Here is a 19263-nt window from a genome sequence, read left to right on the forward strand (position 1 = left end):
CACTGCAGCCGAGGGCTTCAGCTGGGGATTTCGCTTGCCTGTGACACTGCACAGTCTTCATCCACGGAGGCCCACAGAGTGCACAGCTTAGAGGCGGGGTCCTGCAAGGAAGTGCCAAGAGCCCGAAACCAATCCCAGTGACTTGTGGGCCCATGGCAGAGAGAGACTGTGGGGAATCTGAGCTGAAGGGCTGGACTCATGCAACAGCTTTAAGATTCTGGGAATGGCTGGGAGTTCTGGATCTTAAAGCTGTCTTCCCTGTCTAACTGCATAGGGAATACCACCCACCCTCGAGGCTGGCGGTCCCAATTGCACATGGAAAATTGGTACACTGACTGGACCTCCACAAGGTTTAGACCCCCACTGGCTGCACATATGAAGTTGGGGAGAACTGGCTTGAGAGTAATAAGTGGCTTGGGGGTGCCATCTGCTGGTAGGTAATGGAAAATGCACTCCACCAAGCTGCAGCTCTGTCAAATTATAGATAATTGTTCAAATAAGCCTGCATATCCTAAAAGAACCCTATCAATATGAGCAAATGCCAAGAGGCCAAAAACAAGAGAAAATTTTAAAGCATCAAAGACACCAGAAGATATGGATAACCCAAACACCCAAATCCAAAAACTAGAAGAGACACAGAACTTGGGGCAATTAATCAAGGAAATAATCACAAACAACAAGGTCATGGATCAGGATATAAAGGACATAAAGAAGACCCTAGAAGAGCAGAAAGAAGAATTTGCAAGAGTAAATAAAAAAATAGATGAGCTTATGGAAATAAAAGAAACTGTTGATCAAATTTAAAAGATCCTGGAAACAAATAGCAGCAGATTAGATGAACTTGAAGAAGGATAAGGGAACTTAAAGAAAATGTTCTGGAGAGTGAAAGTACAAAGCAATGAATGGAGATAATAAATGGAAAATTTGAAATGGATCTCAGGGATATGATGGATAACATGAAGGGCACAAATATAAGAATCACTGGTGTTCCAGAAGTGGAAGAGAAGGGTAAAGGTCTAGGAAGAGTATTCAAAGACATTGTTGGGGAAAGCTTCCCAAACCTTCTAAATGACATAAATACGCAAATCATAGACACCCAACAAACTCCAAACAGAATAAATGCAAATAAACCCACTCTGAGACATATTCTGATCAGATTGTCAAATGCTGAAGAGAAGGAGCAAGTTCTGAAAGTGGCAAGAGAGAAGCAATTCACCACATATAAGGGAAACAACATACAACTAAGTAGTGCCTACTCAGCAGCCACCATGGAGGCGAAAAGGCAGTGGTATCACATATTTAAAATTCTGAAAGAGAAAAATTGCCAACCAAGAACTCTTTATCCAGCAAAGCTCTCCTTCAAATTTGAGGGATAGCTTAAAATCTTCACAGACAAACAAATGCTGGGAGAATTTGCTGACAAGAGACCTGCCCTACTAGAGATAGTGAAGGGAGCCCTACCAACAGAGGAAAAAAAAAAAAAAAAAAAGGAGAGAGAGGTATGGAGAAGGGCTCAGAACTAAAGAGTTTTACTAAGAGTACATTAAAGGAAATAAAGAAAGAGAGGGAAAAAATATATCTCACAAATAAAAACCAAAGGATATGATGGCTGATTCAAGAAACGCCTTCACAGTAATAACATTAAATGTGAAAGGACTAAACTCCCCAATTAAAAGATATAGATTGGCAGAATGTATTAAAAAACATGAACCATCAATATGTGGCTTACAAGAGACTCATCTTAGACACAGAGACACAAAGAAATCAAAAGTGAAAGGATGGAAAAAAATATTCCATGCAAGCTACAATGAAAAGAAAGAAGGAGTAGCAGTATTAATCTCAGATAAAATAGACTTTAAATGCAAGGATGTTATAAGACACAAAGAAGGTCACTATATACTAATAAAAGGGACAATCCAACAAGAGGAATATAACACTCATAAATGTCTATGCACCCAATCAATGTGCACCAAAGTACATGAGACAAACATTGGCAAAAACTGAAGGAAGCAATAGATGTTTACACAATAATTGTCGGAGACTTCAATACATCACTCTCTCCTACAGACAGATCAACCAGACAGAGGACCAATAAGGAAACTGAAAACCTAACCAATCTGATAAATGAATTTGACTTAACAGACATATATAGAACATTACATCCCAAATCACCAGGATACACATTCTTCTCTAGTGCTTACAGAACTTTCTCGAGAATAGATGAAATGCTGGGCCATAAAACAAGCCTCAGTAAATTTAAAAAGATTGAAATTATACAAAGCACATTCTCTGATCACAATGGAATACAACAGAAGTCAAAAAACATCAGAGATTTAGAACATTCACAAATATCTGGAGGTTAAACAACACACTCCTAAACAAACAGTGGGTTAAAGAAGAAATAGCAAGAGAAATTGCTAAATATATAGAGACGAATGAAAACAAGAGCACAACATATCAAAACTAAAGGGATGCAGCAAAAGCGGTATTGAGGGGAAAATTTATAGCTCCAAATGCATACTTTAAAAAGGAAGAAAGAGCTAAAATAAAAATACCAATGGAACAGCTGAAGAAGTTAGAAAATGAACAGCAAACTAATCCTAAAACAAGTAGAAGAAAAGAAATAACAAGGATTAAAGCAGAAATAAATGACATCGAGAACAAAAAAATAATAAAGAGAATAAATAAAACCAAAAGTTGGTTCTTGGAGAAGATCAACAAGACTGACAAACCCCTAGCTAGACTGACAAAATCAAAAAGAGAGAAGACCCAAATAAACAAAAAAATAAATGAGAGAGGTGACATTACTGCAGATCCCAAAGACATTAAAAAAATTATAAGAGAATACTATGAAAAACTGCACACCAACAAATTAGATAATGTAGAGGAAATGGACAATTTCCTGGAAACACATGAACACCTAGACTGACCAGAGAAGAAACAGAAGACATCAACCAACCAATCACAAGCAGAGAGATCCAATCAGTCATCAAAAAGCTTCCCACAAATGCCCAGGGCCAGATGGCTTCACAGGGGAATTCTACCAAACTTTCCAAAAACAACTGACACCAATCTTACTTAAACTCTTTCAAAACACTGAGGAAAATGGAATACTACCTAACACATTTTATGAAACTAACATCACTCTAACACCAAAACCAGGTAAAGATGCTACAAGAAAGGAAAACTATAGGCCAATCTCCCTAATGAATATAGATGCAAAAATTCTCAACAAAATACTTGCAAATAGAATCCAGAGACACATTAAAAAAATCATACATCATGACCAAGTAGGGTTTATTCCAGGCATGCAAGTATGGTTCAACATAAGAAAATCAATCAATGTATTACAACACATTAACAAATCAAACGGGAAAAATCAAATGATCATCTCAATAGATGCTGAAAAAGCATCTGACAAAATCCAACATCCTTTCTTGATAAAAACACTTCAAAAGGTAGGAATTGAAGGAAATTTCCTCAATATGACAGAGCATATATGAAAAACCCACAGCCAGCATAGTACTCAATGGCGAGAGACTGAAAGCCTTCCCTCTAAGATCAGGAATGAGACAAGGATGCCTGCTGTTACCACTGTTATTCAACATTGTGCTAGAAGGGCTAGTGAGAGCAATACAGCAAGACAAAGAAATAAAAGGTATACAAATTGGAAAGGAAGAAGTAAAACTGTCATTATTTGCAAATGATATGATCTTATATCTGGAAAACCCTGAGAAATTGACAACACAGCTACTTGAGCTAATAAACAAATTTAGCAAAGTAGTGGGATACAAGATTAATGCACATAAGTCAGTAATGTTCCTATACACTGAAATGACCTAACTGAAGAGACACTCAAGAAAAAGATTCCATTCTCAATAGCAATTAAAAAAATCAAGTACCTAGGAATATACTTAACCAAGGATGTAAAAGATTTATACATAGAAAACTACGTAACTTTAATAAAAGAAATAGAAGGGGACCTAAAAAGATGGAAAAATATTCCCCCGTTTATGGATAGTAAGGGTAAATCTCATTAATATGTCAATTCTACCCAAACTCATCTACAGATTCAATGCAATGCCAATCAAAATTCCAACAACTTACTTTGCAGACTTGGAAAAGCTAGTTATCAAATTTATTTGGAAGGGAAAGATGCCCTGAATTGCTAAAAACATTCTAAAAAAGAAAAACAAAGTAAGAGGATTTATACTCCCTGACTTTGAGGCTCATCATAAAGCCACAGTGGTCAAAACCACATGGTACTCGCACAAAGACAGACATATTGTTCAATGGAATCGAATTGTGAATTTGGAAATAGACCACCAGATCTACAGTCTTTGATAAGGCCCTTAAAACCAATGAACTGGGACATAAAAGTCTATTCAAAAAATGGGGCTGGGAGAGCTGGATATCCATATCCAAAAGAATAAAAGAAGACCCCTACTGCACACCCTACACAAAAACTAACTTAAAATGGATTAAAGGCCTCATTATAAGAGACAGTACCGTAAAACTCCTAGAAGATAACATAGGGAAACATCTTCAAGACCTTATATTAGGAGGTCACTTCTTAGACCTTACAGCAAAGCACAAGCAACAAAAGAAAAAATAGATAAATGGGAACTCCTCAAACTTAAAATCTTTACCTCAAAGGAATTTGTCAAAAAGGTGAAGAGGAAGCCAACTCAATGGGAAAAGATATTTGGAAGCTATGTGTCTGACAAAAGACTAATATCTTACATATATAAAGAAATCCTCCAACTCAATGACAACAGTACAAACAGCCCAATTATAAAATGGGCAAAAGATATGAAAAGACATTTCTCTGAACAGGAAATACAAATGGCAAAAAAACACATGAAAAAAATGTTCATCTTCATTAGCTATTAGGGAGATGTAAATTAAGACCACAATGAGATATTATCTTACACCAATTAGATTAGTTGCCATTAAATAAACCTGAAACTACAAATGTTGGAGAGGATGTGGAGAAACTGGAACTCATTCACTGTTGGTGAGACTGTATAATGAGATAGCCACTCTGGAAAACAGTCTGGTGGTTCCTTAGAAAACTAGATATAGAGCTAATCTTTGATCCAGCAATTTCACTTCTTGGTATATATCCAGAAGATCTGAAAGCAGTGACACGAACAGATATTTGCTCACTGATGTTCATAGCAGCATTATTCACAATTGCCAAGAGACGGAAACAATCCTAATGTCCTTCAACAGATGAGTGGATAAACAAAATGTGGTATATACACATGATAGATAACTATGCGGCAGTAAGAAGGAATGAGGTAATGAAACATACGACAACATGGATGAACCTTGAAGACATAATACTGAGTGAAATAAGCCAGGCACAAAAAAGAGAGATACTGAATGCTACCACTAATGTGAACTCTGTGAAAAATGTAAAATAAATGGTTTATATTGTATAATGTAGGGACCTAGCGATAGACAGCCATTACTGCACTTACTGCATTTCTTCCAACTTTCTGTCAGCTTTTAACTAGGTTCCTTATCTGAACCACAGAACACAGAAAATGATGTGAATAACTATTTCTCTATTACCCCAAGGATAGTACATAACCAGTACCTTTATACTTGCATAGGTGAGAACTCAATAGTTATGTATAGTTGATGCATTAGGGCATTAGGGCTGAAGTCTTTCCTAGAATGTTTACTGAGAAAGGCTGTCAAATTAATCAGTATTTATAAATGTTCTCACTACGATCTTTTGTTTTACATATCATTAAGAAATACAATTACTTAGAAATAATGTTCTCATTTGTTCAATTTTACAATTTGGATACATATACAAGCAGCAAGTTAAAATCTTGGCAAACTGTTTACCTGTATCTTACTCCTCAAAAGTATAGCTCATAAATTACAACTTCTCTTGAAAGGTAAACCACAAAGGAAATTGTTAGGCAACACCCAAAACCATTTTTGAAAAAAACAAAAAATCTCCATAATTTCTCAAATATATGACTATTTGAAAATATGGTAGCTTCCTACATGTTAAAAAAATGCCTACATTATATTTAATATAGGCCATAAAAATGATCTATTCAACCACAGAATCAACAAGTTTTATCAAAATCAGTATCTGGTCCAAATCCTGTACTTATGAACAATAACAATCAACTGTGATTCAGAATTTCAAGGTGACAATTTTCTTTTCATTAGTGCATTTTCTTTCCACTTAGTACATCTATGGAAATCACTTGTCATTTCTAAAGTATATAATTTAGTTTGCCTCTAAAAGTTGGGATATTTTTCCCTCCAATATGATGAGAAATAAAGGCACTATTTTAAAACTTTTTGCAAATAACAAATTGACATTTTCTCTTAGTTACAAAGCTTTTTGTCTGTATTTACAAATGATTATGGTAAAAGGATACAAAAGGGTATCTGGTGAATTGTAGAAAACTGATTAACAACTCTGAAATCTCTTATAGGAAACATATTTTTTGAAAAATAAAAAATTACACTTTCACTCTTATACTCACTGTCCTGTTTTTCATTAGGAAACAAAATTCATCACAGTGCCACCCAGTTTTACCCAGAAAATTATAATATCACCCTCTGCCTGTGTTAGAAAACACTGAGAGAAAAACTTTTTTTCCTAAGAAATCACTTTCACTTGGAAAGTGAAAATGGAACATTGGGTAGCTTAGAAGGAATAAATGTAGATTTCTATGGCATGCTCTCAACTGAGCAACATTAGCCTCAGAAAATATACAAAGAATGCCATTAGTTCTCTTGCGCTTAAGGAATTTTAAATATATATATATATATATATTAAGGGTAAGGAAGATTACTCCTTTATATTCTATCTTGTTGGGTCTTGAAGATTTTTCACCTATTTCCTAAAATCAGCCTTGGCTAATCAGGCAAACTCTTAACCAACTGAAAACATCTCAGTGATTTCTTTGCAAATATTTCATCATCATATGGACATCTAAGTAAATTAAGTTTGTTTTCTTAACAGAAAAATGACTGAACTGGGATTTCTTTATTTTGTACTTAGGGGCTAATTTTTTTTTTACTGTCTTCCATTTAAAAAATTATCTGCTTTTATAAGATATAAGCTAGAAATGTTGGTCTAGCTTAGAGAAATTAGAAAAGTACAATTTAAAAATTAAACAACCCGGAGAGAACCAATTAACATTTAGGGATATGTACATACACACACACAGACACACACACACATACACACACACACAATATATCTTTTCCTCTCATATGTGTAAAGAGAAATATATACTTAAGATATATACTTTTTACAAGAATGAATCATTCCTATGTGTTGCTCTGTATCTTGTCATTTATTGTCATGGAACTAAACCTTTGCTCCCTCATAAAGCATCCCAAAATTTTAATGACTTAAAATAATAACTGTATTATCTTCCATCTAGAGCCTGTTCTAATGAGCTGATGTTAACCAAATTTAACAATCAGTACACACAGAAACTGAATAGTGTTAAAAAAAAGCACACACACACAAAACAAAGTTACTGTAAAGAAATACTGTTAACACTGGGAATATAACCTCTAGGTGTTGCGCTCCTGATTTTTCTTTACTTGTTCATGCTTTTCAGCATTTTCCAAATTTTCTATAAGGACCATATATTACTTTTATAATCAGAAAAGTTAAAAAAAATTTAAGTCAGAATATAATTTTATCTACATATTACAAAAATATTAAGAAATTAACAAGAAGTTCAGAATAAAAGAAAAAAGCCTAAAGAAAACCACAAAAACTTGGTTCTCTTGGCTGGTGGAACTATGGGAAATTTTTGCCCTTATTCTTTTCTTTATTTTACCAGGTTTCTTTGTCAACATAACTATTTCCATAATTTAAAAAAAAATAACTACTTTTAAATATGCAATTTTCATTAAATCCTCAGCCTCTTCTCTGAGCAGTCATAGCACGTCCTTGCTCTACCTGAAAACCAGCTCACCTTAGGATGTTAAATCCAACTCTCTTGTCTATTCCATACCTTTTACCAACCAGCTAAATAAGACTGGAGAAAAACATACAACTATACTGGTTGTTTTCACTTTAAATTCATGACCACAAACCTCAAAGTGGGACCTCAGTGCTGCCAGGCTATGACACTGTTATGCTTTATAGCAAAAGGCCTTAAAAGAGTTGATACTTGCTATCTCCATTTCCTCCCTCTCAGTCTCTTGAAGCTACTCTGATCGGGCTACTGTAATTATCCTCCCTCTCTCATAGATCTTCAATTTTTTTCACAGTTCCTATTTTCTAAAAAAACAAAACAAACAAAACAAAACAAAACAAAACAACACAAAAACTAACCTATCTTGACCAGACAACCCCCTTCAGGTATTATCCCTTTCCCCCTTTACAGCAGAAGGCCTTGAAAGAGTTGGCTATACTTGCTCTCTCCGTTTCCTCCCCTCCCATTCTCTCTTGAAGCTACTTCAATCAGGCTTTCATTCTCATCACTCTTCTGCAACCACTCATGTCTAAGTTACCAATTATTGGTCACAGCAGCATTTGACAGGGTTGACTCCTTCCTTTTTGAACCACTTTCTTTACATAGCTTACAACATGTGCTCGTATCTTTGCTCCCACCTCACCGGCCACTCCACTTTACTCCTTTTGCCAGTGCTGCCTCATTTTCCCTACTTCCTCCCATGCTCAGTCCTCAGACCTCTTCTCCTTTCTATCTCTGCTCATTCTCTGGGTAAACTCATCCAATCTCATGGCTTAAATACCATATAAATACCATACAAACCCCAACCTCTACCCTGAACTCTAGATACATTATCTATCAGTCTCTGCCTTGCTCATGGTACTCCAGCTACACTGCCCTTCTTGCTGTCTGTCAAACATGTCAGGCAAGTTCCTGCCCTGTGTTTACACTTGACATTCCCTCTACCAGAAATGCCTTTCCTCTGAATAGTCCTTTGCCCCACTCCTTCACCATTCAGTCTCCACTCAAATGTTACCTCATCCACAGGAGTCTTTCTAAAATAGCATCCACTTACCCTGATTCTAGCACATATCACCACCGGACATTACATTAATTACTTGTACGCTCATTTGCTTTATTAACTGCCCTCCCCCATTAGAATGTAAGCTCCATGAGGGTAGGGTATTTGATTATATTGTTTATTGCTGGCACAGAGTAGGAACTCAAACAATTATTGAATGATTTTAAGATACATAAAAGTTTTATAGTTATCTCTAAGGGGTGGGATTATGAGAACATTTCAACAGATAAGTTACACATTTCAGTAATGTTTGAATTTTTTTATAAATCAGTATGTATTACTTTATCAGAAAAAAAGAGCAAATAAAAATATGAGAACTTAACAATAATGAAAAGAAATCAAATTATATGAACCTGAGACTATAAATTTATAAAAACTACTGAAGAAACGTATAAATAGGTCAGTAGGACCTAGAAAAAGATGATAAATAGGTTTTATCTTAAAAGTCAACTATGGTTTATTGGTTGTGGCTACTTGGAAGCACAGTATTGAAAGAGACCATGAAGCTAAGTAAGGTTCACAGGAAAGAATACCACAATAAGGAATGTCTTCCAGGAGACTGGAAGGGTGGGAATGGTGGCATTCATGCCAAATAAGCACCACACCATGACTTTAAATCTAGATGTGGACTATTTTCAAATCTACATATTTAGCTCAATGTCCTGAGAATTCTATATTTGTACATATTTGTACAACCACTGCCTATCTGAAATCTCCATATGAATGTTTAATGGAAGATCTCAAACGAGTAACAACCAAAACAGAACTTTTGATCTGCAGTCTCCTTCAAAAATAAACCAAAAACCATTACTCTTCCTCCAATCTTCCCTCTTTCAGAAATGACACCTTTGTTCACTCAATTGCTCAAGTAAAATTCTAGGAATTATCTTTGACACCCCCTCTTTCACTCGCACCTCACCCATAGATTCATATCCATAAGCAAATTTCATTTGCTCTATGTACCCAAAACATTTTCTAACTTTATCTGTGTCTTTCTATGTTTGAGATTAGTACCCAGCCTCTCACTTGGCACACTGTAGTAGCCTTCTAGCTGATCTTACTGTTTGTATTCTTGTCCCCTTACAATCCATTACCCACATAGCAGCCAAAATGATTTTTAACAATATAGATCAAATAACATTACTTCCTTAGGGCTTTCCACTGCACTTGGAATAAAATACAAACTCCTAACTCTGGCTAATTTTCCCCAGCCTGTTTCTCCAACTCTATCTCAAAACACTCTCCCCTTTCTCCCCATGCCTTTCAGTCATACTGGCCTCCTTTCAGTGGCAAGGTTGTTTTCACTATAGGGTTTTTATATTACTTATTCCCTACATTAGAATGTTCTTCCTCAGAAAGGCTTTTTTTGTGACCATTCAGATGTCTCCCTAAATGCTCCCTCTTCAGAAGTCTTCCCTTATCACAGTCTGAGGTGGCACTTCAGTCACCCTATCTTAATTCTCTACCCAGCACAAATAACAACTTGGTATTTGAATATCTATGTATCAATCTGTCTGCTGTTTCTCTTCTCTACTATAAGATCAAAACAACAGGGATCTTCCCTTTTTCACCACCCACTGGCCAGATAAATATTTCAACACCCTATTTAATAAATATTTACTGAATATTATTATGTGCAGTTTTTAAGTGTATATTATATTTCAGTAAAAAGTTTTTTCTTTCTGTGTGTATTTATGTATTTGTTCATATTTGTGAAATAACTAAATGGCAACAGAACTAAATAAGAATTCCTTCTTTGGAAATAGAGAAAGTAACACTTCGAGGTTGAAAAACATGAATTTAATTTTGATTCAAATATGTGCTGTATACCAACATTTTGTCAGGCAGAGTTAGGTACTGACTTTACAGTCTGCCTTCATGAAGCCTGAGAGAGACAATATAATAGGCTACTTTAAAATAGTAAGTAAATTCATGAAAGAAGCAGAAGATGCTGCAGGTATTTTGGACAGAAGAAATATGAGCAAAGCCCAGAATCCAGAAAGCTCAAACGTGTTCAGGGAACTAATTTACTGTAGCCAGAGAACAGAGTATAAACTGCAAAGTGGCAAGGAGAGACAGAAGAGATAAACTGAGGTAGTATCATGAAGCCCCATTAAGGAGTTCATAGTTTATTCTGAGGGTTACAAAGAGACACTTAACAAGGCAAAATAATTTTTATATGTAATATAATCCTCATTAAGGAGAAATCATTTTGGCCACAGTGTAGAGAAGAGTTTAGAGAGAAACACAGATGCCAACCTGGAGGTTATTTCTTCCAAGAAAGAAATAATAGTGACTAGAATTAAAGTAGTAACAGTGGAGACAGAGAAAAGTGAATATTAAGATCCCACTTTAAGAAGTTTTAGCAGCAACTAAGAATTGTAATATAAAAATGAATAGAAGGAAACCTGAAAGCATATGTAAAAGCTACTAAATTTATTGTTAGGTTTCATAGACTACATGACACTTAAACTGAACTTTTAAGGAAGAACAGTCAGATTTCCAAAGATGAAGAAAAGGCTTTCCAAGATTTATGAAAGACTTTTACATAGCAAAGTTGCTTCCTAATACAAATAATATAAATTAAAAAGAATTACCTACATGTTTAAAATGTATAGCCTATTTTTAAGAAAAAGCTTTAAAATTTGCATTTATGACTGATTTTAATGGACTATAATTTCATCGTAATCTATTAAACAAATCTATTCTATTCAATTATAAACCATAAAAATCATCACAGTCTGCCCTCTAGTAGGTCTTTGTTATCATTACAAAAACAGTTTTACTGACAGTAAAATCATTTGGATAAGAAAAAGCAGACCAATCAAAAAATATATATGTACACCTTTAAATAACTGAAGAATGTGAAATAAAATCACATATTATCTTACTATTATAATAAAAATTAAACCAATAATAAAAATATCTCAGGGTGAGATAATCTTAAGAAATAATAACTATGTAATCTAATTCAGCAAATATTTATTCAGAAACCACACATACATACACACATATACACACACACCTCTATACACACATTAGCACTGTGGTAAGCAATAGAGAGGTAAAGACTAAGAGACAGATCCTTCCTCAGGAATTTTATAATCTTGATGGGGAGACAGAAATAAATACACTTCAGTAAGCATTTTTACAAACTTCTAAAATAATGTGATTTTATAAATTAAAAATAGCTCTAGCAGAAGTGTTTTGAAAATTCTTTTGCATTTGATAGTGCAAGATACTAACCCCAAAGAATTAAGATTCTAACTATAATTAATACATTTTATGCTTCCATTGTTCTACTCTACACATGAAGCACTGGATTCAAGAAAACTACTACTGATTTGAATTATGGCCCTAAAAGCTTAATTGCTAAATACCAAAAAGAAACATCAAACTCTAAGCAAGAAATAAATGGCAACCACAGACAGGGAAAAAAAAAGGATGGTAAAAAGAGAAATAATGTATATAGGAATGTGCTAAAGATCAAAAGAAAACCAACATACTAATTTGTGTGTTACATATGTAATTTAAGTAGCATATTTATCACTGATTTCTCTCTTTAATACTTGAAAATAACATCCTAACACTTACCTTATAACTATAAGCATGGCTATAAGAATTGAACAGATAGGATCTGCTATCATCAGACCAAAATTTTGCATCATTATGGCAGATGCAATTACACCGATACTCCCAAGTGTATCTGCTAGAATGTGTAAAAATACACCTAGAAATAAAGCATAATCATAATTAAAATAATACATTTTGAACAATTTCAAATACAAATATAAAAAACTATATTCTTTTTTATATCTAATAAAACTAAATTCCAATTTGAAAAATCAGAAAGAATGTGGATTCACAGTACAGTTAATATGGAGTAGTACCTTTATGAATTGAAATAATCTTTCTTTTGTCAAATCAGGAGTTAAAATATCTGACTTGTAAATGATATTTGCTCCTAATGAGACTTGCTATTTTGTTATAATGTAAATGAAGTAGAGAGATGAATTGATTTTAAAGATTGTACACATTCATCTCCAATTAAACAAGTTCAAAAGTTACTTTGTTAGGGGAAGAAAATTGCATTAGGCTAAAAGAATTAGTCAGGGAAACATTAAGTTTATAACTACAAATATATGTACACACAGAGCCCTCTGCTGGTGATTCAAATAATTACCACGTGAGACTAGAATTTCCTGTGGAACCTAACTCTACTAATCCTTTTTATATTTATTAAATAGCCTAAAGATTCTATCACCTAAAGTTACATACTAAGCTCATACTCAATGTGAACAAAATCAGGAATTTGAATATTTAAAAATGGACATTAAACATATTTTGAACTTTAAGTATTCAATTAAATATTAATTTGGTAGAATAGTAAACTGTTATTCTAACTGCCCAAGAACCTAGTATACTATTAACATTTAATAAATGACACTTGTCTGGAAAACCCAATAATAATATCAAGAATTATATAATCCTTTTTAAAAAAACTCGTGAACAATAGCAATTAGTCAACATTTAGATCATTAATAGGTAAAATTTACTGTATAGCAAACCACTGTCTCAGACTTCAGCTATACTTCGCTAAAAATAAAGCATTCTTCAATAGCATCAACTACCACATCTGAAAATAAATAGCTAGAGTGTAGAAAGTGTGTATCTACTTTGAAATATTTTTATTATGCATTGCACAACTAAAGGTAAACTGTAACTATTTCAGGTATAGAAACATAGATTTACTTAAACTTAAAAACTCTTCGTAATAATTTAAAAATTGACTATTAACAAGTCTAATTGAATCTTAATATGCTCTAGGAAAACATACTTCAATTCATCTGCTACAACAGAATTTTATGTCAAATATGATACTAAATATAACTCATCCTTCAATACCAAGATATACTTTTTTATTTGTATAGTTTGAGTTTTATAACAATTCCTCAAAAAACTAATGGTACTCTTAAGAGAAAGTTTTCTATAACAAAAACATCATTCAGAAGCTTACTCATAGAAAAAAATACTCTGTTTTCTAGGGTGAATATTTCAAACAACAATGAATTAAGCAGATTAAGTGTTGGGACCACTTTAAGTTTTAAAAATAGTACAAAAAATACGCATCAAAGTTTAAGCTACAAATTCTTAAGAAATACATGCTTTTAAACTTTCACATTCTTTAATTAGTGTTTTGGTGGAATCAGAAATGAAAATATCTCTACACACTAAATGGAAAAGACAATAATCCTTTGTTCTTGATTTTCCTTAGATTGGAAAGTCCCTGGCTACACCTTATTTGCTGACCTGAAAACTGGCTTTATTAGCATCATTAACTATCTGAATTCTTACTTTCTAGTAAATCTTTAAGAAGAAATATTAATAAAGAAAGAAATATAAACTAGTATGTTTAATTTAAATAAAAGTTGAAAGCCTCCAAAGACTTGGTAGCATACTGTTATTCTAGGTATCCAAGAACCTAGATGCAGCAAACAATTGAAAAGTTCAGTTCACTCGTAGTTTTTCATGTGTATTTATCTGGTTGTTTTGCAGGAAAGTTTTAATACCAGGCAGTTATCTCTATCCTTCAGTTATCTCTATCCTTCAGCTCTCTACTGGGCTGCTTCAGCTACCATAAATTGATGTATACTCAGAAAATATAACCAAATATTCACAATAGCTTGGATAAAAGATAATTAGGAAGTCACCTAACTACCTCCCCATCAACTTGTGATGATTTCCAAAACTGAAAATAAATTTTATCAAGGCTAATTTATAGCACTGGATATAAATGTATCAAATATGCATGATCATAAGCTATTTCAGGAGATACTGTTCTAAAACAATTGTATATATTTTGCCAATGGAAACAAGTGACTGGAAGACATATTTAAAACTCCTGGAAAAAAACTCCTCAGTAGGGAGGAGTTCACAGGGAAAAACTCAAAGTCAAGAGTTATATCAAGAAATAATGGAGAAAAATAGATGCAGTCAAAACTGGACCACAGGCTACTAACAAAGTTAGATTGAAGTCAAAAGTTAATAAAGGCAGAATATAAAAGTTTGATAATAAAGTCTAAATAGAAACTCAGAGTCAAAGATCGGTTTATATCCCAAAAGAAAAACTACCATAGTTCAGAAACAAGATTGATTTTCTCTGGCTTATAAAACTTTGCAACGTATTTATCATGACATGTATGTTTAGGTATCATCAGTTGATGCCAACAGATATAAATGACTGAGGTCTCACTTTGCATTGCATTTTTAGCACTAAATTTTTGCACAACATAAATTATTATTCTTGGAAACACTACTATTTAATAATTTTACTCAAGCAACCATATTATTGTATTGTTATGATAGTCATAGGCATAGGTATGATTTATACTTAACCAGTATTGTTTCTGAATATTTTGTTCCTCTTCTTAAATCTAAGAAAACAGTCAAATAACAATCAAAAGGATTTCTGCTGATATACCAAACACTATACATAAAATAATCTCTAGAAAGGTTTCAATTTTAAACACAAATACTATGTTATGTATATTTCTTAAAGGAAAACTTTAGACAACTCAAAACTATGAAATCAGTTTCATATAGCTGAAAAAAAAAACATACAAACTGATTCTCATACCTTGTAAAATCTGTCTGCTGGGTCCTGTTGTTTCTTTTAAGGAGGTACCATCTGCAGAGAGTTAAGTTAAATTATTTTAAAACATGTCTTCAATTCCTGATTCAGATTTTTGCAATTCAGAGTACTTTGATTCAAATGTATCATGAAGGATGCATGACTATACAGCCACGTCAGACCTACAAAATTATTTTTAAAATTTAATATAGTAATTTAATGGAGATAAACATGGGCAATTTGAAAATACATCAAGGATATGGAATATTTACAAACTTACTTACATTAAGCAATCTGATAAAAAGCACAGTAAATAGAAAGAAATGGGCAAGTGCTCTCATATTCATAAAATACTTTATAATAATAAGCTTGCTATGCTAATTTTACAATCAGAAAATACAGAGAAAACCAAATCCACTGTTTGCAATTATAAGAACTCTAAGAAAAGAAGCCAGGACAGAATCTAGCATAACTTGACTTGCAAACAGTAAGCAGCTTTCTAATACCTTCTAAGTGGATGTGCTTTCTCTGTTTTCACACAGAACAGATAAGAAAATTTTTTCATTTTGCCTTTATGATGAAAAGGTGAAAAAAAAACTGTAATTTCTATTCTTAAATTTTTTGAAGATTACTGAATCAGTTTTAACAATGAAGCAGAAAATAGGTAAACTAGATAAAGGATCAGCAGGTCATTAGGAGGACCAACAAGCTCCATGATCATGACTAACATCCACCCACTTGAGGTCATGGTTCTTGGTCCAGCACCAAAGGCCGACATAACCTTAACTCTAGAACTTTGATAGGGCACTGTAACAATGCTAGAAGACATATAAAAGCATAAGACAGTCTGGATATGGCACTGCTATGTGAGGAGGAAGTTATCCTGAAAATTCTGCTGACAGTCCAAAGTATAACTGTTCTACAAATCCAGCTCCTGATCAAGCTACTGGACAGGCAGTCTCCAAAACAGATTTCTATCAGTAGTAGGTCTAGATAGTCATTTTTGACAGAATTATTTTTAAAAGTATATTCTGCTATACTGTCATAATAGTTATGTAAGAAAACATAAATCTGGACTATATATAAAATCTAAAAGTACTCTTGAATATAAAATTTGACATTTATGGCAGAGATTGGCTAGTTGCTCACAATTTCTTCTTCATTATTACTGGAATACAATATTAGGCTACTATAAATATCTGTTGAATTCTCCAAAAATAAACTGATAAGTTTTTAAAAGATTTGTTCCCAGTCTACCAAAATAGAAATGTAAAGTTTTTTATTAAAACCTAAACAAAAAAAGTATCTTTCCTCTTCTAGCAAATTACTTAAAATTATTTTTGTATACTACCTTCATGCAGTCATAAAAAGAAAGTAAGATTTAAATTCTGGTTTTTAGTACTATTTATTTCAGAGGGGTTGGGGAGAACTGGAGAGAGGGCTGGAGAAAACTTATCCAGTATTTAAGAATTATAAAACAAATATAAATAGCATTTATAAATTCAACAAACATTTAATGAGTTGCTTCTACGTGTCAGGAACTATGAAAGAATCTGTCAATAGAAAGGTCAATAAGACAAGGTCCTTGAGCTCAAGGAACTCACAGTCTAGTGAAGGAGAAAAACCATAAAAAGTAATTACACTGATTGGCTCTTTCTTTTGACTTTTAATTTTGTCTATGTGGAATACCATAAACAATTTAGCTGAAATTCTCTCTAGGTTAATTCTAGAATCCCATGATTATGCCAAATTAAACATTTTGCAACACAATCATTGTTTCCATTAAGTAAGAGTTATTCAGGGTTTTATGTAAGAACAAGTGAAATACCTCACTTAAAGTAATAAGAAGTAATACAGGTAAGGGATTTAGTTTCTAGATTCTCAAAATTCAAAAGAAGCTTTTCTAAAACTTATCTGCTTGAAAATGCCCTGATGTCATATTATTTCTTCTTTTCCACTCACTCTTCTCTCCCTTAACCTAAAAAAGACTACCTTTCATCTATCTAGAATCTTACTAAAGTGCATTGGCTAGGGTGTAAAAAAATTCTGAAGCAACAAAAAAGGGGTCAACTGCAAATACTGGTGGCAATGTGAGGAAAGTAATAACTCTAATAGATGGTTAGCAAATCCTTTTGTAAGTCAAGTGGTTTCCAATTCTTTGCTTTTAATAAAATATTGGAATCAGCTAATGGAACTATTATTAAAATAATTTTTGATGACAGGTTATGTAATTCTTAGAATATAATTCTGAAGGTGTTCGAAGAATTGACTAAAATTGCTATAAAATCATTCCTACTTAAGATTTCTCAGTACTTACATTTATAAGGATGGAAAACAGGAATAGAAGTGATCCTCAACTATGTTTCATGCTAATAAGTATAACTAATCCATAAACTAATTTAGAAAAACAAAAGAGCTCTAACCATCTGTGCCAGTTTGAATGTATTGTGTCCCCCAAACACCATTATCTTTGATGTAGTCTTGTGGGGCAGACATTTTGGTGCTGATTAGATTTGCTTGGAATGTGCCCCACCCAGCTGTGGGTGATGACTCTGATGAGATATTCCCATGGAGGCATGGCCCCACCCATTCAGGGTGGGCCTGGATCAGTGGAGCCATATAAATGAGCTGACTCAAAGAGAAGGAACTCAGTGCAGCTGTGAGTGACGTTTTGAAGAGGAGCAAGCTTGCTAGAGAGAAACGTCCTGGGAGAAAGTCATTTTGAAACCAGAACTTTGGAGCAGACGCCAGCCACGTGCCTTCCCAGCTAACAGAGGTTTTCCAGACGCCATTGGCCATCCTCCAGTGAAGGTACCCGATTACTGATGCGTTACCTTGGACACTTTATGGCCTTAAGACTGTAACTGTGTAGCCAAATAAACCCCCTTTTTATAAAAGCCAATCCATCTCTGGTGTTTTGCATTCTGCAGCATTAGCAAACTAGAACACCATCTCATTAAGATACGTGTTTCAAATAAAATGCTGCTTTTTTATGGTTAACAATTATATCAAAATTTGAAATATAATTATTTTAATTAACTCTGTACTAGTAATAATGGCAATAACTTCATCAAGAAGAAATGCTTAAATGCTTAGTCTTATGGTCACAGGAAATAAAAACTTTAATATATAAATATTTTACTGTCAAAAAGTATAACATGTCATCATTTAAAGATTTAACAAAAATATACCCATTATTATAAAATTCTGGAAAGGAAATAGAATGGAAAAAATAGGATGATGAAAAATTTATAGCTGTCTGTATGTTTTTAAAATGGGTGAAAGTGGGTGTCAAATCACTACAGTATTTAGAGTCCACTGAATATATTCAGTAGAATAATGGAAAAGTTTCATTCTAAAATATCATTATCCACAAATGTGTCAGAAATTATACTCTCTGTAGCTTTTTAAATGAATAACAAAACTTTTTTAGAAATCATCTTAAAATGTGTGAGAGAATATACAGCTTTTTAAAATTATTTTGGGATACATATGAGCAAACAAGTCTTGAAAAACAAGTTTTTAAAGCATTCCAGTATATAAGTTACAAAAATTTCAGAGACTGAAAAATTAGGGGCCTAGAATATTCAGTC

General features: G+C 33.4%; 1 protein-coding gene across 1 annotated transcript in view; it reads right to left on the reverse strand.

Annotated features, from left to right (window-relative positions):
- The window catches only part of SLC30A7 (solute carrier family 30 member 7), a 103518-nt gene that overhangs the window by 35995 nt on the left and 48260 nt on the right, over positions 1-19263 (reverse strand). Inside the window, exons 7-8 of the mRNA XM_037826527.1 lie at positions 15677-15727; positions 12634-12769 (exon numbers count right to left, since the gene is read on the reverse strand). Of these exons, the coding sequence (XP_037682455.1) occupies positions 12634-12769; positions 15677-15727 (187 nt within the window). The remainder of the gene's footprint in view (positions 1-12633; positions 12770-15676; positions 15728-19263) is intronic.

This window comes from Choloepus didactylus, chromosome 2 (assembly GCF_015220235.1).
Source record: "Choloepus didactylus isolate mChoDid1 chromosome 2, mChoDid1.pri, whole genome shotgun sequence".
NCBI lineage: Eukaryota > Metazoa > Chordata > Mammalia > Pilosa > Megalonychidae > Choloepus > Choloepus didactylus.